This window comes from Pyrgilauda ruficollis, unplaced genomic scaffold, assembly GCF_017590135.1.
Source record: "Pyrgilauda ruficollis isolate IOZ18807 unplaced genomic scaffold, ASM1759013v1 scaffold32, whole genome shotgun sequence".
Classification (NCBI taxonomy): domain Eukaryota; kingdom Metazoa; phylum Chordata; class Aves; order Passeriformes; family Passeridae; genus Pyrgilauda; species Pyrgilauda ruficollis.
Window position 1 is genome coordinate 1,057,548 of NW_024524600.1, and position 24,440 is coordinate 1,081,987.

General features: G+C 35.6%; 1 protein-coding gene across 2 annotated transcripts in view; it reads left to right on the top strand.

Annotated features, from left to right (window-relative positions):
* ANKS1B (ankyrin repeat and sterile alpha motif domain containing 1B) overlaps positions 1-24,440 on the top strand; it is a 404,705-nt gene that overhangs the window by 56,289 nt on the left and 323,976 nt on the right. Inside the window, exons 1-6 of one of the 2 annotated variants that reach the window (XM_041474292.1) lie at positions 2,568-2,702; positions 5,496-5,615; positions 10,108-10,183; positions 12,360-12,461; positions 20,676-20,786; positions 23,826-24,001. In XM_041474292.1, the coding sequence (XP_041330226.1) occupies positions 2,568-2,702; positions 5,496-5,615; positions 10,108-10,183; positions 12,360-12,461; positions 20,676-20,786; positions 23,826-24,001 (720 nt within the window). Of the gene's footprint in view, positions 1-2,405; positions 2,703-5,495; positions 5,616-10,107; positions 10,184-12,359; positions 12,462-20,675; positions 20,787-23,825; positions 24,002-24,440 lie in introns of those variants that run through there. The other variant, XM_041474291.1, reaches the window with a different exon arrangement.

The following is a 24,440-nucleotide window of genomic DNA, read 5'->3' on the forward strand; positions in this document are numbered from 1 at the left end:
CAGCTGGATATTCTTTATCCAGAGGGAGCAGATTCCAGTTTGCTGCTCAGCAGCAGTGATTTGTACAGCTTGATGTCTATCTGTAGAGATCTGGATAGAGACCTCTATCTGTGTCTGTATCTGTCTATCACATTTTGAGAAAAGGGCCACAGCAAATTTAGCTTTTGTTTCTTTGAAAATTTAATCAGAATACTTTTAAGCTACAATATTAGCATCATTGGCATAAGATTTGAAATAGTTCAATTAGTACTTCCATAAGTTCTTGAAAAAACACTCAGACATGAGCAGATGTTGGACAGATATTTAATTGTAAACATGTATTTTGTTATTTACCTCCCAGAATGCCAATATAGTTACACGTATAACTTCTTTGTGTAACTATGTCCATTGGACATATAAATACAGTAACAGTAGGCAAAAATTACCATGATTGTCCACTTGGTGTGTAATTATCTGATATTCGTATTTAATTGTACACAAAATCAGGCTGCAATTGCCTGTTCATCTAGCTGTCCAGAAAATATTAAAAAAATAGAAATTAATTTTGATAATCTGTGCTTGTGATTTATGGGTGTACAATTGTACATAAGAAAATTGCTTTACTCAGTCCTACTTAAAGATATCTTAGAAGTCACTAGAGCACAAAAAACTTGTTTCAGGTAGTTGATAGAACATTGCAGCAGTGTAGTATTGTGACAGTATATACATTTTAATCTGAATTTCTGGTCTGTGTAATAAAGAAAGCCCACACGGTGGTCTGAATAATGCACAATGATTTAAATACTTACTAGACATCAAGCCATGTCTGCCAGTGGAAGCTTCTCCACCTGGATCTTCTCCAGCCTCTGTGTTGCAGTTTAGCAGGAAACACACTCCAGTCTCTCAGATCTTGTGTGGTGTTGCAGACACCCATGAGTTTGACTGCAACATTGATTTACCTGAATGTATGGATCTGTCTCTTCTGTTTCCCAAGTTCATCTGAGTCATCTTAGATTGCAAGAGATGAAAATGACAGCAGTGTTGTTAAAACCACAAACCCAAGAGTTGAGTTCTTGGTTACGGAATTAGAAACATCATTACCAAAAGAAAAATCTTGCCTTTTCCTCCTTTCTAGTTTTTACTGTGCAACATGGATATTCTTATCCTAGCTAGCTTTTGAGTAAGAGTCCAAAGCCTCATTTCTCTGACTCTTTCTGTCTTTTAGAAGACAATTGTTTTTTTTTTCTATTTTCAGTTCTCTGTCCCCTGAACTTTCTTCAGCTGTCTCCTTGAAAAATAGAACTATGGATTCAGATTTGACACTTTTCCTTCCTTTAGAATTATATATCTTCCCTTCTTTAGTAGCTTTTCTGAGTTTACACTAATCTTAATTTTTTATATAGCACATTAGCTTATTGATTTTGTACTTTTACAACATTCCTAAACTGTCACAACATTTTATAAATAATTTATCAGAAGAGGCAATGTATATACTTGTACAATTTATAATGTCTAGTGTATTTTAAAGCACTGTAAAGTCTGCATATGATATATTAATAATGTAGATGACATATAGAATTCAGGGAGCTTGATAAACTATTTCCTTTGTCTTTGCCTGAAGTTATTTGTCTCTTTGGTGTTGCAAGTATACAGACGGAATTGGAAGGAAACAATGTAAAAATATAATGCTTATTCTCAATATTTATTAAGTTTATTGAGTAATATTTTGGGAAATACTTGGAGGGCATTGCTTTTATAAAGCAAAAACCTGTTCAGTCCACAGCATGCACATATTTATATGCCTTAAAACACATAGATACCTCTCTCTGAGAAGTCCTGAGTCCTGAGAAGACCAACTGCTTAAGTGATTTGCTAAGTCTTTGTGTATTGCTGTCTTTGCTATTTTGTCTTCCAAGTTTTAATTGTTGTCTGGATAGTAGCTTTTTATAGTGATACATGAAACTAACCTGGTGCCTGATACATTTGCACAGTTTTACTGCATAATTCCATTTCTCTAATAACAAACTGCTATGGTACAAAACCGGCAAAATCAAGAAAAGAGACTTCACTGTCAGAGTATTTTTAAGAGAAGGACTCAATCATAATTTCAGGAACAGTTGAATCAAAGAAGGTTACAGATTTTGGCATATCATGAGGTGCAAGGTTTTGAGGGGCATGTTGTTAAAATGGCTTGGGAGCAATGTAGACACATAGGGAGCTCATCTGCTTGAGAGTGGCAAGCTGAAGTATTAATGTGTTATTATTAAAATTTCAGCGGAGTAATTTTGAAGCATTTAACATATATTACCATACATTATATTATAAACTCTGCCTCTGTAGTGATCTCACAGAAGCAATTTATAGAAGCTGAGCATTTCTGTTGTGGATTAAACATGAATTTCTGATGCTTTTGGATTTTTTAACAGAACAATGAAAATGAAACAGCATTGCATTGTGCAGCTCAATATGGTCATTCAGAAGTTGTTGCTGTTCTGCTAGAAGAGCTGACAGACCCCACAATAAGAAACAACAAACTGGAAACACCTCTGGATCTGGCAGCACTTTATGGACGTCTGCGCGTTGTGAAAATGATCATCAAAGCCTATCCAAATCTGATGAACTGTAATACAAGAAAACACACTCCTTTGCATCTTGCTGCTCGTAATGGCCACAAAGCTGTCGTGCAGGTGCTTCTGGAAGCTGGAATGGATGTCAGCTGCCAAGTTAGTGTGTAATTCCTCCCTTCCTCCCTCCCCTTCTTCCCTCCCTTCCTTCCTCCCTTCCTTTCCTTCCTTCCCCCTCCATTAGACTATGATTTAAATGAAATTACTTCTTACATTTTTTCTTTAAAATACACTTGCATTTACTTTGTTAGAAATGCTGCAAGGTGATAGATAATACAGCTTTATTTATTACAACTCAATGTGTTAAAATGCATTACTCAAGAAAGATATATATCTTCAAAGCTGAGTGCATGTTTTAATGTTGTCTTGAAACATGTAGATACACAAATCATATCAAGCATTCACGTAGGTGTATATAAATATATTTTCTACAACAGTGGCTCTAAAGGTCGTAAGCTGATTTTCTAAAGCTGTGGCCCTTTGTGGTCACAGCAATCTAAAACAGTGTTTCACTAAGAGCTCATTTTCCTTTAATTGTTCCATTCTAAACTCAAGTTACTAAGTTATAACAATTTTGATTTTCTGCATTTCTAAACACTTGTATAAATCTAAGAGAAAATTCTATAGCAATACACTCTTGCAGCTACTGACTCCAACCTGTCAGCTCTTTGGTGCATCTAGCTTTGTGCACAGTAAGTTATAATGACGTTAAAGGGGTAACTTAAAATAAAATAGACATAGATGGGAAGAGACACAAGGTACAGCAGCAGTGAATTTTATGTTCAGTTCTTTGTACTGGAAGGTGTCCAGGCCTTTTAACTACAGAGGACTGGGTTCTGTTATGTGTTCTGAAATGTTGCCTCAATCTTATGATTTCTCTTGGTTGATGGCACTGTGTTTGTTGTAGAGTGGATTTAATCTTCATCAATGGAGTAACTTCCTTGCTGTTTCTCTCTTTTTCACTGCATAAAATATGCTTTGAATTAAGGTTGTTTCAGGTTTATATCTATTTTCAGATAAAGCAAGCAAGAAACCAAAATTAATTACATCTATTTTAGAGTCACATTCATACATTCTCTACCACCTAGCAGTTGGTTACAGCCTGCTGATAAAAACACCAAAGTTGTGGTTTCAATCCCTGTACAGGCCCTGGGCCATTCACTTAAGAGTTGGATTGATGATCCTTCTGGGTCACTTCCAACTCAGAAGATTCTGTGAATCTGTAAACAAATCTTGCAAACTTTGTCTAAACTTTGATTAAAATTTATATCCATTTTGAGCTTTAGGTGCATAAACTCCTTTATACACAAAATTCCCGTTTATATAGAAAAATTAGGCCTGGATTCCGTACACTTTTATTTCTGGATACTTCCATCAAGATGATGTTTTTCAGCTTTTGAGAAGAAGAATGGGAAGTGGGGAAGAAAAGATAGATTTAAGAAAAAACCAAAGAAAATCAGAAAATATTAGTGTATTTTAAGATTAGTGGTGGATATTCTCAAGTGCCTTCCATGACAAAATGTGGTAAAATTTTTTTATTACTTTGATTACTTCTTGCATGTTTTGAGTTAGTATTGATATTTGCTTCAAACTATTTTAAAGTGAAACACTTTTGTGTGATTTGTCTGCTTGTGAATTTGCTGCCCATCAAGCTTTCAATTTAATTTGATTTTGATTTTCTTACTAGAAAAAGAGACACTTGCAAAGGTTAATGTAAGCAGCTCCTTTTTTTTACTTTTCCTTTACTATTACTACATCTTCAGTAATTTAGAAAAGTTTAATGCTACAGCAACACAGAACTTTCAAATTCATATTTTTGAATGTATAATTTCTCTTTTATCTCTAACAAAAGAAGAAGAAAAATTCAGAAAGAAACTGGTGCCTGAATTGATGTTTAAGAAATAGAATAATTGAAGGAAAATAGACTCTGTCATGGCAACTTACAAACTGGTGGTTACATGAGGGCAAAATATTACACAATGCTTTTATGAAATGTGTTCTTCCTCTTATGTAATCTAGATAATTTTAGCACTACTGTGAATTCTCCTAAGCCATTTTTATCTATAGTTATACTAAAAATTTTTCACTAGTCTTTAAAAAATACAGTGGCTGCAACATTTTAAGAAATGAAAGATTCTTTTAGTAATGGTGATCTCTTTGACATCTACACTAAAATTACAGAGCTTACTTGTTTTTTATTTTTTTTTTATTCTAATTGCTTTTAAGTGATTTATATTCTTAGAATTTTTTTTTTTAGTTATTCAAAAGCAGAGATTTTTTTCACTAGGTTATCTTGTTTCTTAGAGTTTTGTCCCACTTGCCATAAGGAAATATCATTTATTTATTTTTCTTGCTGGTATACATATTCTCTATCAATATGTTCCTTTTCATTCAGCATCTTAACATATTGGTAATTTGGCTCTGTACCTACTGTTAACTTATTACCTCTATAGCCTCTGAAAAATTTGTTGATGATTACTGGCAGTTTATTAAACTGAGAAGAACACAAAATATCAGCCTGTCACTTAAAACTAAACTCAACTATTTTGTTATTAATTAAATTGATCTGCATCACTGTTTGGGAAAGAACAATTTGCAAAGTAAAATCTTATGTGGTAAACAACTTTGCACACATTTAAACACGTTAAATAAATTCAATTTTTCACCAGTAAAGACCTCTCAGAATGTTTAGAGATGATAATAGGAGTAGCCTGTCTTGTATCACTCTGTAGTTGTAAAGATGAATTTATTTAAATGGGAGGTTTACTTTAGCCATCTTATCTTTCTCTTTTATACTCCCTGAGCACTTTTAATCACAGCAAAAATTTGGACTAATAAAAGAGAGCATTTAATTTTTCATTTAATTAATCACACATTTTATTAATTTCCCAGGTCTATCCACTATCTTTCAATCTGGAATTATTTAGGAGTGAGCAATACAATTCTGCTTCATCTCTTTTTGCTTTGGAGTTTTCATGTAAATTGAAACATATGAAAAGTACACACGTTTTGGTTGAGTGATAGACTTTGGGCCTAAAGTAAATTAAGACACTGCACAGTTCAGTATGTTTCATGTAAACAGTAGCTTAATAATTACAAATACCATAAAATCTTGGCCTCTTCTGTTTATCCATCTTTCATCTATCCCTATTTGTCTTCCCTGTCTGTTCCAATAATGATGGCAATTATCTGCTTATCACTGTTAGTTCTGCCAAAAGCTGTGCTCCTTCCTTTTTGCTGTGACTGTGTATGGAGGGTGTTCTGTGAATCAATTTGCAAAGCTACATTCTGTCCTTCAGATTCTGTCTGAAATCCATGTCAGAACTATAGCAAACTGCTATGAATAAGGACTAGACAAGTGACCTAATTACAAGCTCTTGCATATTTACATGATTTAAGGAAAATCTGTAATTATTAAAACCCTTGATGCTTCTCTGTGAGCCTGCAAATTGTATGCCAAGTTGATCTGGGTATTCTGGTGTCCCTGTTGACAATGTCCTCCTGTCCTAGCTTGGTTTATGTGTCCAGCTGTGACATTGTACCTGTATTTAGTAGTAAGCAGGTGCAGGCACTGTTTTATTATATGTTACGCACAATTTGTGCTCTAGTTCTCTGTACTTCATATACGGAAACTTATGCCAGAGAACCAATATATTATCCACTGGTGCAAACTCAAGCAGACTTTAGCTCACTTTGTTAATGAAGAATTGCCAGCAGTATTAAGTATCACTGGGAAAGAGTTTGCAAATATAATGGTAGTGTGTACTTTGCCAGAAAAATATGATCCAAAGCAATGAAAGTTTCAGGAAGTAAGGCAGTGAAAATTGTCTATAAATCTTAAGCTCACTTGCTGTAGTATAGACAAGAAGAATATATTAGTGCACAAGCACACTGTTATAAGTGAAAAAGAGCAACCTAAAAGTCCTAGGACATCTTAAATTACTTGCAACTATATTTTTTAATCCTTGTGATTTGTGTAAATGCTGTAATGCACAAGAATAAAACATTCTGAACTACTTCTACCTTGAGGTAGTAAGCCACATGTCCATTTAAGAAGAGAGATACGTCTACTTAGCCAGCGTGAATTTCTCTTGGCCCTGTTCATCCTGAGGTTCAGCATTCCCTCTAAGTTAAAGCAGAGTTTTGTAACTGAACTGTCTGGTAATAAGGGCATTTCTGCCTTCTGGATAGTTTTTGGGTCGAGGGATCTGATTCACTTGTTAGTTATTCACTATTACCATGAAATCCTGCCTAGGGCTTTTAAGATTTGTGTCAGCATTCATCTCCATGACATCTTGTGCAGGATTACACATCTGCATCTTACAAGTGGTCTTTCAATCTCCATATTCTCAGACTGGTTTTAGTTCAGTTTCATGTTAATATTTCCCCTCTTGTTCAGAAAATCACCTTTGTAGTGTACAGATCCTTGCACTGTTTATATGGTGTGCCTTTTAAATTCTTCATTTGAACAAATTGTTCATAATATTAATCTCATTTCTGGAATGTGACATTCATTACTATTGTCTGATAGCTCAGAGTTGTAAAGCACAGATTGCCCTAGAATGCAGGGCAGTGTGGAATGTCTACAAAGCATTTTAGGATCATGTTCTGATATGACAGGAAATATCATGGTAGAATAGACTAAGAAGCAAGAAAGTATGTATGGGAAAAAATGACATTTAAGTTAGGATTCCTCTCCTAACTCTATGAATTAAAGGTGGGTTAAGTTCCTGTACTCCGTTTATGCATAGCAGAACTATCTTCTGGTTCTTAAGTTGCCCCCAGATAGATTTGTTTGCCTTACACATCTACAGGAAGCTCCTCTTCTCCTGTTAGTTTTAATTCAATTTCTTACAAGATGTGTGCTTTCATCAAGGAAAATACTGCTTACCTTTCCTCCAGTGGGGAATTTTGATGAACAGAAAGACTGCTGCCCATGCCAATTATCATATCAGGATCTTTTTCACCCTTTAACTGGGTAATCAGAGGATAAATCCTATTCCTTGTCCTCAAAGATGTTGATTCAGTATGCCAGAACATTGATCTTTCTCAGTCTCAGATCATGGTATGGTTGTCACTAATGTAGTACATTTTCTCCATTAAACAAGGATCATTATTAGTACAGAATGATATCTACAATTTTAGTCAAGGTGCAACTAGTTTTCATCTTTGTGGTTCAATCTCATAGAAATAAAATTTAGTGCTCTGTCTTCCTCTAACAACTGAACCTCTGTGGATTTCATTGTTGATATATACATCACTAATTCTTATCCTTGACAGAATCAGAGCATGGTTGAGGTTGAAAGGGAGCTCTGGAGGTTATCAGGTCCAACTACCCCTTTTCAAGGAGAATCCCATAGAATAAGTTGCCCAGGATCATGTCCAAACAACTTTAGAATATCTTCAAGGACTGAGACCCTACAACTTTCCTGGACAACCTGTACAAGTACCAGGGCTCAGCTGCCTGCAAAAAGGAAAAAAAAAAAATTAAATCATACGTTCAAACAGAACCTACTGTGTTTCAGTTTTTCCCCATTATCTCTTCTGTCACTGGACATGACCAAGCCTGGCTTAGACTTCTTTATACCCTCCCTTCAGATTTTTGTACACATTGATGAGATCCACTGTGAGCCTTCATCTGTCTAGGCTAAACTGTCCCAGCTCTCTCTGCATTTTCTCATAGAAGAGATGCTCCAGTCTCTTAACAATTTTAATGTCTCTCTCTGGTAGTTCCATCTCCATCTTTTGCTGAGGAGCCCAGAACTGAACAGAGCATTTTGGGTGTGCTTTGGGTGACCCACCAGTAGTGAGCAGAAGGGGAGCCACCTCCTTTGACCTGCTGTTAACACTCCTCCTCGATGACAGAGAACTCTATCTTAATTGTACCAGGTCCACCCAACAGTCATGCCAGGAAGTGACCAATCCAAAGGAAATGCGATATGACACCAAGAGGATAATAGGCTTGTTTCAAGATTGCTGATGTCAAGCCTCTTTCAGTAATCAGAACAATAACTGCCAGTGACTTTTCTGAGAACTTTTCTCATTCCCAGAAGTTTCTGAGCTGCACATTAATCTCTGTGTGTACCTCTGTGGTTGCACTGTCATTGCAGAGTCATCCCATTTTGAAGTCAATTGCACTAACTGGAAATATCCTGAAGGTATTGTTTGAGTAAAGGATTCTGAAACCATCTCTAAGTAAATCTGCTTATTTAGTTTTGTTCCAGATAAACCTGGGAATGTTCAACTGGATTGCTTCTGAGAATGGAAATATTAGAAGTTGTTTTGAGATTTGTGTTTTGTGTGTATTTTATATATTCTCTTACTGACTTCCTTCTTCTCTCTGTTATGCTGTTAGTTTAAGTGGTGTGCAGGATGTAGATGTCATTGGGCATGCTCTACTTTTTACCTCCATGTACTAAGCAGCGGTAGGACATACGTACACTTACAGTGTGCTCACATCCTATCTCAGGATCTCTGATTACTTATGAGTATCCTGTCATTGCATTGCTGTAACTCTGATGCATTCTGACACAATTAATTAATAATGAATTACTATTTTATTTCAGAGTTGGGTTTTGTATGTGTGTATTTTTAAGGTCTTTCTACCATAGTAAGTATGACTTGGATAAAGTATAGAAAAAACAAGCAGCAAAACATTTAAAGTTTGTCACAAATCAATTACAAAATCTAATTTACTATCAAAAAAGGAGGTAAATCAGATACTCAGTGAGATCTAGTAGTGCACTAGCTAATGCTATTGGATGGAAAGTTATTCTCTTCAGATCTTTCAGTAACAGCAGTATAAAATACTAAGAAAAGTAGCTTGTTAAGAGTGTGTGTCTTTCAGTACTATAAAATTTATTTGAGCAAAAGTCTGCTCAAAAAGAATTTTGTGTCAAGACAATCTGCAAAATCAAGTTCACAGACATCTAAGTTAGAATTCAAATGACGTGAGCATAGGCATCTAAAGCTGTTGGGGGTGCCTTAGGGTATCCAAGGCATCTGTATGGGGCAGATGTGAGGCAGATCAAATGTGAACATCAACTGAGCCAGCAGCTGGACACCAGGATATCCTAGGGCATCTCTCACATATAACTGAATTGACCTTCTAGGGTGTGATCCAGTTTTACATTAAATCATCTAATTGTAGATGTCCACATGTAAACTATCGTGCTGAAGAGCTGTGTTCCACTGATGGTGTTGACTAGATTTGCACTGCCTATAATAGAAATTTAGAAGTTTTACACAAATGCAGGCTTGTTAACAGGGAGCTGTATTCCATTCCTACTATATTTTCTTATATAGTTATTAATTTTATGGTGAACTGACAGCATTTTTGGTTTTGTCTTGAATAATAAAAAAACTTGCATTCTAGTATTTATTCTTGCCTATTCCATTTTTTTTAATGTATAGGTAAAATAGAAGGGAAAATATTTATTTTCCAAGTATATTCTTTACAGAAAGATTAATTGGTATTTTAAATGTCACAATATTTCTTTTCTAGACAGAAAAAGGGAGTGCCCTACATGAAGCAGCCCTATTTGGAAAGGTGGAGGTAGTACGCATTTTGCTTGAAACAGGTAAATCTGATTTACAGGAAACACTGAACAAATACACTTAATTTTCCTAATTTGGTGTAAGCATCCTTAAGTTTTGGTTATATAAATTACTTTTATCTTTATCAGCCTTTGCATATCTAATCACATGTACTTCTCATTAAAACAGTGTTCTTTTAGAACAAGAAATTGCTATACACAGAGAACAAAGGTGATGTTCAGACTTAGAAATTCTATATATGACTCAGTGTATAAATGTATCAGAATAAATGTATCATGAGAACAAAATGGCTACATAAAATTTTGTTATTTGCTCTGAAAGGCAGCCAAGAATATTCTTTGATGTAGAGACCAGAAGATTCGTGTTCACATTTATTTCCTTCAGTTAGCTATTCCTAGCATACACACCATTTTGCTTGCTTCTTTATTTCCTGGATAAATTGAGTGCCTGCAAAGAAAGGGGAAGGCACTTTGTCTCTGAGAATTGCATTTGTCCCGAAAGAAAAGAACAGGGATATAAAGTCCAAACAAACAACCCATCTACTCCATAATAAGTTACAGAATTGCTGTAGGTAAATTACTCATCTAGACAACTGTCTTCTCAGGTAAGTGGTAAGACCAATGAGAATGAAAATTCTCAGAAATAATTTCTTGCAGATCTGTGAACTTCCATGACACTGAGGGATCTAGACATGACATTGGTCTTCATTATCAGTTCTTGTGGTGTTACTTATATATTGCCAAAGAAGGTATATCCTAATCACAGCTCTTCATCTGAATCTCAACTGGTATATCCCTGATCTCAGACTTGTTTTCAGAAAAAAAATGGTCCTTCCTAGTTGCTTCTCTGTTTGGGTGAAAAAAACGGAGGCTGAAAAGGGATCATTACCTGCCCTTGGAAAGGCAGGGCCTTTTTATTTCCTAAAAAAAGGAAGGACTGGAGAACATCACACAAACATAGGAAGTCCTTTAGACCACAGAAAAAGCCCACCTTTTTCAGATTAATATATGTTACAGCCTCTATCAGCATACAGTTGTCAAGACAGTGGAGTAGAACCTTCACTGTGAACTCCTTCAACCCCAAATGCTCTGTACTTCTGCAACACTCCCCACCTTCTGTCTTTGGTACTTAATAGTCCCCTCTTTTCTAGTTCTGCTTCAAAAAGAGTCAGAAGATGTTATAAGTAGCCGCTACAAAGGAAAGATGTGAGTTGGTGTGTCTGGCCTCTGAAAGTCAACTGCCACCGCTAAATAGCCCAGTAATATTTTGGGTTTGTTTTCAGTGAGAAAATGTTGTGGTGCATGAAAATATTGTGTTTCTCACAAAACAAAGTAGGAAAATGTCCATTGAGTTAGGAAATTGCAGCCTTTTCTGGGTGCTTTCAGCATGTCCTTTTAAATCCTGCTTCCTATGATTTTTTTTGGTGTCCTGAGAAGAATTTCACTTTTTTGTTGCTAGGACATTTCATATCTTTACTTTTTATGAAAGCACATCTAAACTGAAAAGCAACTTGAGCATTCTACCATAAGGCAAAATTTCCAAGGAAGCTCCTACAGGGCAAAGGTAGAGTCATGCAGTACTCCGTACAGCAGGTTCTGATCCAGGGCAAGCCTCAAACTTACTTCACAGTTTAAGCCAAACCATTACTTTGTTAGCATTATGAATGGGCTGTGAGGAAATCCTGTGGCTCTTCATAGTGCCTGTATACTACACATGGATATTTCAGTCTATTCATGGCATGAATTTTGAAAATGTTGCCATGATGTACAACTTAATTAATGTATAGATAAAAACTTCTTCAGTCTTGCTCCCAAAACACATACTGGTACTATGGACTACAAAGTTCCCAGTGAATTAAAGAGTTTGGAAAGAAATGTAGGAAAAGCATTCAGAGAATTTATTGATTTTACAAAATATCCTTTTCAGGATGGCTGTTTCTTAGGAACAATCTGTTAAAATAATCCCAAATTTGGTTGCTTTATATCCCCATGATATATGGAAACATAAAAACCATCCATGTCAGCATGTGAATTTTAGGCTATTCAAGCTTTAAACAGAAATGTATCCTGTACTTCAGGTGTAATGCAGTTGTAAAACCACTTGCTTTCAATTTGTCAGATAACTCAGTCTGATATAACACATTTGTAATCCAAAGCATTTAGGGTTAAATATTCCACCACAGATCCATTTCTTTTTCAGGAATTGATACCAACATAAAGGACAGTTTGGGTAGAACGGTTTTGGATATACTTAAAGAACATCCATCTCAGCAGTCTCTCCAAATTGCAGCTCTACTTCAAGGTAAGCCATATTCAATTACACAATTGTTAGAGATAATAGAGAAATATTATTGTATATAGTAATTTCTAATCTTTAAATGTTTCATTACACAAAGGAGCAGTCTTTTGATTTAAAAAGACTAGTTGAATGAAAATAAGTTGTCTAATATCTGAATTTTAAAGTAAACCCTTTCTTTTTTGCAGGCCACTGACATGGTGTGTCACTTATGCGTAGTCTTTTAACGTTCTTCATTACACCATAACATATTTTAATATTTCAATAGCAGTTCCATTAAATTGTAGTGATAACTTAGAATTGAAATACTTGCTTTGTAGCAACTAAATTACTGAAAGGTGATGACAATTTTTCAAGCCATTTCATTATATTTTTTCATTTTCCTTAAATGAAAAAAAAAAAAAACGAACCAGGCATTTTTTCTTGTTATTATAGGAGAAATAATAAGTTTCTTGTACATGCATTTGTTCTCATTCCCCATCTTACTTTCATGGTGCAAGGTAGATGGAAGTTCATTGTGTACTTCAATGTTTTACTCTAGAAGTAAAGTGATGAAACACAAATTACAACACAACTCAGTGTTAAACATAATTTCTTCTCTTCTGTGGAATTTGTTTCCTGCATCTTCAGCTTAGCCTTTCATTAAGTGCATTTGACAGAGGAGGTCCCTGCAGGAATCAGTGCTGCATCTTCATCTGTATTGATTATTCCCCCCATTAAGTGAGCCATTTTAATCAGTTCTGTGTTGGTTCTACACATGACAGGCTCCCTCATAACTGTATTTTATAAGAACATTTCTTAGAGAAAATGAGGTCATGTGGCCATACTGTGTCATTTCTTTTCTGAATTACTTCCAAACTAGTTGACCAGCTTCCATAAAGTTTTCCAGTAAGATGATGGACTGAAGATACAAAGCTCCTATAAGTATAATGAAAATTTTGCAGGCTATAGGAGAGGTATTCCTGTAAGGAGCAGATTCATGTTAGAGCTGAACCAGTCAACAGATTGCCTTCAGGTCTCCCTCTCTCCCTTCCTATTTTCCTTTGCCTTTTCCCTCACTTCCCCTCTTCTCCTCCCCTACTTCCACCTACACAATTCCCTTACATATTCCCCATTTACATGAGACTTCAAAGTGACTTGATTCAGCTCACAAACTGGTAGAATACAAAATATTTATTATATATATATAAAATAACAAAAAATAATATTAAAAATAAAGAACTATACTTTCTGTAGTTTTAATTAGCTTGCCTCCTGTGTGATTCAGGTCTCAGAGTTACCTCTGTCCCAGGTAACTGACAGTACTGTGCATTGAAAAGTGGGGAGGAAGAGATGTGTGGGGGACCCAGGGCTTCCCCTGTCAGCAGAAGGGAGTTTCTAATTTGAGTCAGACTCAAGCTTCAGCCTTTAAGTCCTCACAGAGCTGCAGCATGAACATACTACCATGTAGAGGAAAAGGGGATTAATATCATACTGGAACTTCTTCAGTGGCAGGAAAAGGGTCAGTCAGAGCTCCCACTTTCTTAGACATCCAAATCAATAATCCTTCAGGTATTAATCTAAGATCCGTCATAAAATCCCATCACCAACTAAGCTAATTTTAATTTTACTACCTCTTTATTGTTTCATTTTATCCTTATTGTGATAACCTTGCAGTCTCTAACCCCACTGATGAACTTTTTTTTTTCAAAGTACCCTTGCTCGATGAGTAATAAAGCACCACACCTCCCTCATGGGTTTCTCATGTTGATTGATCAGTACCTGCCCTTGGTCTTTACCACATACACAGAAAAAGAAATATATTAATTTCAATCCTTTTTGTTGCTTTGACATGCAGTCTTTTTCAAAAGTGTGCCTTGAAGTATAAAAATGACTGCTTAGTAGTTTCAGCTCTTATTAGTGTGATGGAACTGTCTTGTAATGAGCAGCTGTTTATTTTTGCTCTCTGCCTATAATCAGAAGTGATGTGCAAGAATGAAAAATGGTTACAAAGATGCCATTCTGACTCTTAAGACAACCTGAGGAGCTCCTTCAGAACTCACTTGGGGAACTTACATAGTTAATCATCAGCAAAATGTTCACTGAATCTTTATCCATCAAAGTATGAGCTGAAGTTGAAAGAATCAGGGTTCAGTACTAGCACTACTGATGATGCAGTTGACCTTCCCTCCTCTAAAAGACAGATGACTATACTCTTCACTAAAGTGTGGGTATTTGTCCTATTGTAGCTGGAAAATCAGTGAAGCACTAGAATTTTTGGAATCCTGAATGTACTATAATTGAGTTTGACTTCAGTGCATAATGAATTCCATGCTAAGAAAGGGCAATTACTAAGAGAGATTCAGTTGCTTCCAAATACATTCCTGTAAGGCTGCTGTCTTCAGATGCTTGTCTAGAACAGCTTACATGGCTCTTTCATGTAGACTTATAGGAAATAGAAATTAATAATGTCAGACAATTACTGGTCAGATTTTTTAAGTTCCTTGCTGATTTTGTGCTTTATGCAGATGTAGTGGCATTGATTTGTTCTTTCACCTTGTTGCCAGGATAGACTAAGATGTTATCACCAAACATTCTCATTAATTTTTTCTGTTTCCCCCTTGCACTGTTCTGAGTATCACTTTACAGTTTATAGTATTAACATAGCATAGTATTTGTCCCTGCCACAAAACATTACCTTTCAAAATATAAAACAGAGGCTGAAAGATGCATATGAACAGGCTGGCAGAAATGGGCAAGGAAATAATGTGACTGGTATTACTGGTATGTATGTTATGCAGAGGGATAACAGAGTTGGAAGAAACGTTAAGAAAGAAAATTAGTTGGCTTTGGGGATTTTTATAAGAAGCTTCTTTGAAGGACATAAAAGTAATTTCTGTGTTTAGAAGCAGTTAATGGGACACTAAATCCCGTGAGCTGATACTAAACCCAATAGGGCTGGTAGCCACTTGTGAATAAATGCCTTCCCAGAATTTAAGAATTGTGGATAGAAATTGTTCTCAGTCTTTTAAAGAATATTTAGACAACTACTTTTTACAGATTGTAGGTTCAGAGAAACAAGGCCTTTTGCCCATGAGGTTTTAGAAGTTATCCTAGCATTCTTGTGATCCTTATTTTACATATTTTCTCACTATCCTGGGAAAAGAGCAATGGAAGTTTCTGCAAAAGTTTTTTTTTTTTTGGTGTGTTTGCAAAGTCTGCCATCTTTTTTTGAGATGTTGGCATATTATCTGATAGAAGGAAAATAAATTAAAAGATCACTTTAAAGAGCAGCAGGAAAAAGGCTGAGTAAGCTATAGAACACCCAAATGGTTTTTTTTACTGCCTATTAATTATAGTTGGAATTAATAGAAATGACAGTTCAGGTTTTACTTCTGTGTTTTTTGTATATGTCACATCATTTTCTGTGTCTTCATCAGGTCTAATTAGCATTGAGCTCACTTAAAAATACTTATTAAGGTTTAGGTTTTTAACGTAGTAAGGAAAAAAATAGCTGTATGAGTACTGTGTGCTGGAAGAGGAGAGAATTAGGATACTGTGCCAAGCAAGGCCAAGTACTGGATGCATTTCATGGGTGCAGTGAAACAACAGCACTCAGTGCTGAAGCAGTTAACAGTACTGGCACTTAGGGCTTTTATAATTAGGCATTGGAGATAAAGGGATGTTGCCAAGGCTAGTAGGCCTAAAATTAAACCAACCAGCTGTGTTTCGGTTTCAGCACATGTGAACGTGACGCAGGTGCGAGCTGAACTGTCTTTCAACTCTTTCTCCACAGCCCACTGTGCTCTCTATTAGAATCTTGCTCTTTTACTATTTCTGGAAGCAGAATTCTCGTTATTGTGAAACAAAGGAGATAGTAGATAAACAGATGAAAAATGGCATGAGCCTCAGTGAATGCTGCTGCATAGACAGTATGGAGAGAGATGCATTGGAAAACTGTTTCCTCTCTTCTGCTGAAATTGCTTAGGAACCTAACATTGTACATTGTACCTGTTACCAAATTATTCATAAATGGAAAATACATAAACAGCTGCAGAACTAGAACTCCTTTCTATTCCTCTCTGCTTAAATAGCTTCGATGACATTAGCACTGGCTTTTTTTTTTTTTTTTTTTTTTTTTAATGTATTCTCACTCTCTCTTTCTCTCCTGCTGTCTGTGGACAAGTAGATCTTCCATTCCCTTGAGTGCAGGAGGCCAGCCTCACTGGAAGAATGGAATAGGTTTTCAGTCAAGGATTTAACTACAGCTGTGTGGGATGAAAGTAATTGAGATCTCAATTCCCCTTCAGTATTTTGGTTTTGTTTTTATTTTTTGTTTTGTTTATGGGGGACATTTTGTTTTGTTTTTCTGGGGACTTTTAAGCTTCTTCTGTAGGCGCTTGTGCAAAGGCTGTAGAACACTGCCTGCATTCATAAATTATTTTTAACTACTGTTGTTGAGACTGAAAGTTTAGCTGCATCCTTACCTACCTCACAATCATAGGAGTACTTCAGTGCCTGTTTCTGTTATCTTCCCTGAACACATGCTCAAAAACACCTATTGATTCCAGCTTTCTCTGGGATTCAGTTTATAGATGGAATAACTTAGAAATTGTCCTCTGATATTCAGGAGACTGAAGTGAACCAGCCTCCATCTCAGCTTGTCTGTCACCTTAGCACACTGACCATGGTAGTTACCAGTCAGATTCCTGCTACTGCAGCTGCTTTAAAGAGAAGAGGAACTGGGTCACGAAGCCTCAGGTGGGTTCCTTCCCATGGGGGCAAGTGAGCTGTTTTGAGAGGAGCTTTTAGAGAGTTTCCTGGCTGGACCAGGACTCAAAGAGCTGCAGAATCCTCAGACAGGTTCTGTAAGAGTCTTAGGGAGGGCAGATGTTTTTTTCTGAAGATTGTTGCCCTTCAGGAAGATGTGAAGGAGTTCTAAGCACCCATCTGCAGAGATAGTGGCTATGGAGGGGACTGGTTTCTGTATAAGTTTTATTTCTCTGATGTAGTTACTTGGAGTGTCTTCTGCTTAAAAAGGTGAGTGTTCATATTTGTATTCTGGCCTTTTTGGTTTTTTAGAGTTTTAAAGAGCCTTTTGGTCTTCTTAGGGAAAAATTGGTCTAGAAAGAATTCTATATTAATCTACCGCATGGCACGGCTGAAGTAGGGTATAAAAACAAAAGAAAGCAGCTTATCCTTAATTTAAAGGAAAATAAGGATTAAAATAAATTGTTTGGATTTTTTATTTTCCATTAAAATAAAAAGTTTTTATTACTCTAAAAGCTAAGGTTTGTACACAAAGCAAAATTCTTAACCCTACCACCTCAGTGAGAAATTAGGATCTAAGAGGAGCTGAAGTTAAAGCAAGTTGTGCTTTTATACTCCTTGAAAGTTCAGGAGCAGCTCTAGCTGAGATGGGTCATGCTCTCTTCAAGCTGGAGAGGCAGCTGTGTTTCTCTGCTTGTATGTTTAATCTTTCCCATCTCTTTGGCTTTGGCCTAACCGATATTGCAGAAACTAAGAAAACTGGAGTTCCAGCTCTTTGAGCTTCCCAGAGCTTGTTCCCTTCTTGAGTTATATTCCCCGCTGTTCTTATTTCCACTGCTGTGTGACCACTTTTATGGTATTACTTTTTGTGCACAGGACTCAATTTAGGTTGAGTGGGGCTTTGACAAAATCTGGTAACTACAGAAAACAATCCTACTAAACAGCCCAAGTTTTTTTAACTTAGTATTAAGAGCTGTAGTAGTCCTCATTTAACACTGAGCTGTAAAGTTCATTCTGGGTAAGGTGAAGTAAAATGGTAAAAAGTATGAATTTGACAGGTTGTGTCCTAAACAGCCTTTACTCTCCACTGTAGTAGGAATGATGGGTTTTTCTCTAGAGTTGTGTGAAACCACAGATGGGGAACTCTTCTGGTCATGAAGTGGTATAAGTCACTAAGCTTAGCTTTGTTCTGAATTCTATTTTTGCTTTGAGAAAAATCATCCACCCTGAGCAGTCTCTCAAGCGCCCAGCAGTGAAAAAGTTTGGGCAGGATTTGAAGATGGATTCCTAGCCAGCTGCAGGTGATTAGAATGCAGCTGCTGGTGAAAGCATCCAGTGCTTTTGTGTGTTCTTTCTTTAGCTCTTGATACAGATCACCTGTTTTGTGTCTCTTTCTCTGACAGCATTATGGATAAGTATACATTTACCTAGACTATAAGCCTCTTTAAACTGAGGTTCTGTCTTTGTCTTGTATGTATTTGGTAGAATTTTCAATAGTATAAAACCAAGTTAGGAGTAGTAGTCCACAAAAACCCAAAGTTTCAAGGGTTGTACCCTCACAACGTTGGCATGCTGCCAGTCTGTTGTAAGCATTTTGTACCGTACCTTGTGAGAGCCAGCTGTAAAGGTTTTCTGGAAGGAACTCTGTGTTTCTTAAAGTAAGTATTTTAGATTTATGTTGAACTTGGGATTTCCTCTTCAGAACTAGCCTCCAGGAGGTAAGTGCATTGGTCTGGAAGTGGGGACAGACAAAGAACAAAAATAGAGAATTTTTTTAAAACCACAGTCTTGTATGATCATGTGGCAACAAGGTTAGAGTTCTTCACAATATCTCCTTCATTTCCTCTGCTAATTATAGCTGTGATAATCTAATAATTGTAAGGTTCACCTGATAGAATTACATTTCCTTTTGGACAGTTGCATAATTACCAAGCAAACATTTTTCATACATTAATTTGTTTTTTCTTTTCGTTTTCTTTGGGTTTGGTTTCCTTTTTATCTTCTCCCCATCTTGCACATTAACTTGACAAATACTATCACTGCCAGAGCTGGAAAACATTCCAGAGCATTTCTCATGGTGTTAGTTTTCTCATGGACTCCTACAGTTCGTTTTTGCTTTCAGACCCACACACACACACAAACACAAAATTTTCATATGATGAAATTTATGACAGATTATGCCGGGGACCACTGCCAGTCATTAAACTTAATATATGGCACTTTCAAATCATACAATTTTTTAAAAAAATACCCCAGCCATCTGCAAAGCATTTTGAAACTGCATGCTGTTCTATGCCATTTCCAATTTCAATTTCTCAGATGTCTATTTTATCACAGATTGTATTTGGGTTTTGGGATTTGTTATTTAGTCATGAGTAACAGCAAGCTTAACAAGTGCATTTGTAGACTGTACAAATTTAATCAGGGAGATTTCACTTCCCAGAAACTCCTTAATCTTTCAGTGTGATATTGATGAAAGACATTATTGTACTTTGGTGCTCTGTGTGTTGCAACACATGCTATTATGGTTGCTATCAGTATCACAATGAAATTGTTTAAACAATTTCATAAACTCAAGAAAATGCAGATGCATAAAAACTGCCCAAATCGAGAACCAGTTCCTCTGTTGAAAAAAAAAAAAAAAAAAAAGTTGCCACTGTTGCATAAATTAATTTCTTATTTATTATTGCATTGCAATTCATTAATGTTTTGGTCTTCCATTGAGGTAGCTTGTGTAGAAAAGCACATGAAAATAATGCAAATATTTATAAGAAAAAAACAGTAATGAAATTGAAGTTTAGCACATTTATTATTTCATGTTTTTCTGTTTTTATAAACATTGCAGATGTGGGGCAAGGAAAGTTTTAAGGAGAAAAACCAGAAATTTCAACACACTGCTTTTTAGACTTCTATTTTAAACTAAATTTTTGGGATTGCTTTTTGTTTTTCCCCATGTACTATATCTGTGCTGCAAGCAGACTGACTCTCTTAAAAATATCAATGTTTGTGTGTACTGTGAACATCCTGAATATCTTGACAAAAAACTCTCCACAAACTTAGAATAAAAGTGTCTTTTAATTGTAATAATGTAATAGAGCAGTTATGTTGATATTTCAAGGAGAAAATAAAAACGTAGGGATAGTCTCAACTGATTGCCCTTACAATGAGATTTCTGTAGCAGTTTCCACAGGTTGGAGGACTGGCCATTTTAGTGTTTTACAGTCCTTTCAACAAAGGACTGCCTTGCAGCAGTGTATATGAATATTAATTATTACAGGGTTGTAATATTAATGTTTAATGATTACAATATTAATATTCATAATAATGTTATTATGCATAATAATTATTACAGGGCTGTAATATGAAAATTTGAAAAGTCTTTAATGAAAAGCGATGTAGCAAATATACTTTTGATTGAAATAAACCCTCCTAATTCAGACTTTTAAATGTATTTGTATCTTTAACTTGCAGAATATATGGAAACAGGAAATGCAAGTATTTCAGAGGAATGCCCACTGGAATGTGCAGAACATCAGTCCTGCGTTTTGTCCCCAGAAGTTCCTCCGTCTCCAAAGGCTAAAAGTAAATACATGTACTCTGTGAATGCAAAAGCTGTATTGAATTTCTCTTTAATATTAACATTCATACAAACTTACAAAGTGGAAAAAAAATTAAGAAAGTTATTGATGTCAAGTAAGGTTTTTTTCCTACCATGAATCACCTATCTTGACTACATACACTGTAATCCATGTCATATAGAAAAGCAAGGAACTGTATTCTCAGAAATGACAAGTCACTAATGGATTACAATGTACATTGCTTGATCTTAAATATTTTTAGTTTATGTGACCTTATCCATTGCATAATCAAGTAAAACAAAAATACTAAATATGTTGAAATAATCTGCAGGTATTGTTTACATTTGGGTTAAAAATTGAATGTACTTCATTTTCCCCAATGAGTGCATCTACCAATTGTTTCACATTTGGAAGCCACATTCAAAGGTCACAAATGTACTGCTCTTCCGTTTGTCTTCTAACACAGCTTTCATACACTGTAGCAGTCACTTGTGTGCAGGTGCTTTCATTTTATGTTCTGATTCACCATTTTCACACCACAGCCACTAAAACAGGGCATTTCCGGAGTGTGGTGTCTTTTCTGAAAGTCATCGTCCTGTAGAACCAAACCTGACTTCTGCCTTCAGTAATCATCCTGAATGAATGTAGTTGACTGCTGACAAAAGTTAACTGAGTCTGTCCTTGGTTTTGTTGTGTGAGTTGTGGTGTGATTTTGCTTAGCAGTGATTTTTTTGTGTTTGTTGGGGTTTTTTGGTTGGGTTTTTTTGGTCTTTTTTTAACATGTTCTTTTTTTCTTTAACGTGTTCACTGGGAGAGTTTTTATTCATGAGAGAATGAAGCTTTCAGAGGCATGTCAGGTTATGATCTTAATGGTAATAGTGAACAAATGCTGTAGTTCCAATAATATTTCCCTTTGGGGTACTTAACACATATGTGGTGTGTGAAGATAAATAGTTCCTTTGAGATTAGCAAGATTGTGAAGCCAACTGTGCAATAGAAATGTCTGTCCTGAAATTAAGGAGCAAATATTTTTAAAATATGTTTTACTTTTTAACAATAAGGTCATGATCTCACATTGCTTATTTCTTCTTAGACGGTATAAATAATGTAAAACATGCTAGGTGGCTTTTGTGTAATGTGATACTAAAGGAGAGAAATCGTACTTGATCATGCTTCCCATCCATCTGCCTGCCATTCACTGACAATCTAATTTCAGATAATTTAAACCAACTTTGGAAGAGGGATAGCAGCATCAATTACCTTTCTGTGACTTTCATGAAAATAGGGAGCTGCATAGAGGCAAAAGACCCTAATTAGTATCTGCCCTGAAAGAAATAGGCAAAATTTGTCTTTTATGTATTCTGGCTGCAGTCAGCCAGTCAACTAGTGCGCTCTACCCAGGTCAGTCCAGTTTTGTCACACAGAACTCATTCTTGCCCAGTAAGAAATACTGCAGGCCATATGTGGGAGAATGTGGGACTGGGGACATGAACATAGTTCTGTAGGAAGCAGTAGTTCTGGTTCTTTATAAAAAAATCACTGTATCATGATTTTGGAATAGTTTTTGATATTTAAGTATTTTACTTCCAATTTTTAGTTATAATATTAATCTGGAATAATTTCAATTTTCTAATTGAAAAGCAGAATATAAATAAACCCGGTTATAATTTTGCTTAATTTACAAGTTTTGTGCAAAGCTACCATTGACTAAAAGTAGCAAGAGTTTTGAATGCAAAATTTCTGTTAGATTTTAAAAAGCAATTAAATGCTTTTAATTGACAACTTCTAGTCTTGTCTCTGAAAATTTTGGTAATAATTGGTCATGGTTAGACTTTAAATATATTTTTGAGTATTTGTATTTACTTAGCATAGCAAACAGTAACAAAAAAAATGAAACAAACAGAGCTCTAGACCAAGCACATACAGTTTTATCAATGGATTCTGTAGTTATGTGAGTGTACTTAAATCTGTTTTATGTATGCTGAGCTTATTAATATGCTCACTCTGTTTCTCCTTTTCAGCATTTTATTTCCAAAGATGGAGTAACATGGAAGCATCTGTATTTTATCAAGTCTAAGCAATATGACTGTTATAAACCTAGTTAAAAAATGGGGTTTTTTACTTGCTCCTGGAAACTCTTGGCCTTCTTCACTTTTCATTGCTCTTACTAAAGGTAGCTGTGTAACACACACAGTGCATAATCGGAACCCAATGTGGTTGATCATAATGAGTAGCTTTTCAGTCTGTGGAGGCCTTGCTGCTGCCAGTGGATTGTTTGCAGAATGTTTAGCACTCAGTGTGATTCTAGTACTTATTACTACTGCTATTTCCAATAGTGGTCCTCAGTATAGACATAGAAAGCCTATTGTCTTACTGTTCTGGTAGTTTTCTTTAGTTAAGAAATCTGATAAATTAAGGAGAAAACATGAAACACAATGCAGAATGCACTAAATGTGGGTTTCTGATAGACTGCTGTAGGAAGGCATGTTTTAAGTGTGTTTGGGTTTGCCCAGTATATTCTTCCACCATTCCATGTAATCCTGGGAGAGTGAGCAAGAATTATTCATAAAGCATAGCTGCTTTGATGAGGAAGAGATGCATTCTTAGTCACTCACAGTTTACAGAGCTTATGTAGTGTATTAATTAATTGCAGCAGCAAACCTGAACCTGATACAGAGTATGAGATATTGATTTTGTATGTGTGTATAAACTTTCCTTTCCTGGATTAATTTTACATTCTTGGATACTTGCTATTTATATAAATTTTCAGGATTAGAAAACATAGAAAGGGTAAGTATATATTCATCCTAATTAATGCAAGATATAGGGCAATGCAGAAGTATGTAGAATGCCTCAAGCAAATTCCTAGCCTGGAACAAGATGCTATTATTTTTGAGCAGAGAATGGTGCATGAAGATCATTGTTTAGAGGATAAGGTATGGAAAATAACAGATAATAAAGTTTAAAGAATGTGCATTTCCTTTTTAGGCATAAATTACCCCGATATTCTAATTACTGACTAATGGTGTGTCTGTTTTTAAAGGTGAAGCTGTGACTGGAGAATTATCAAAGCTCTTAGATGAAATCAAATTGTGCCAAGAAAAGGAATACTCTTTTGAAGATCTGTCTCATACACTATCAGACCATTATCTGGAAAATTTTAGTAAAGTATCAGAGGAAGATCTTATGACCAGTGGAAGCCAAACCAAGCTTAATGTAGTAAGTAAGATGGGATACAAGGACAATGTATTTAGTTACATCTGATTTATTTATAGCATATTCAAGAAAGAAATAATAAAAGAGTGAGAATAGTACAAAATTAACATTTTAATTAAAAAATATAACATGTGCTTCTTACAGATTTAAAATGTAATGTTCACTTCATTTCTCAAAGGTATTACTTACCACACCTCAGAATGCATTTTTATATCACCACTACTACATTCAAGTTACTTGTTTTGAGCATGGCGAAGACAAGGAAGGGATTTTTTTTGTGAAATCAGTGGAGATCAGTATGTTCAGTACTCTGCTGAATACTAAATGTTAACAGAATCTGATCAGATATGCCCCCAAAAGATCCAGCTAAACATCCTCAGTTACTTTTCTTCTACATTTTATTACTATATAGCTTTCATGGTAGCCTAATGGTATTGAAGAT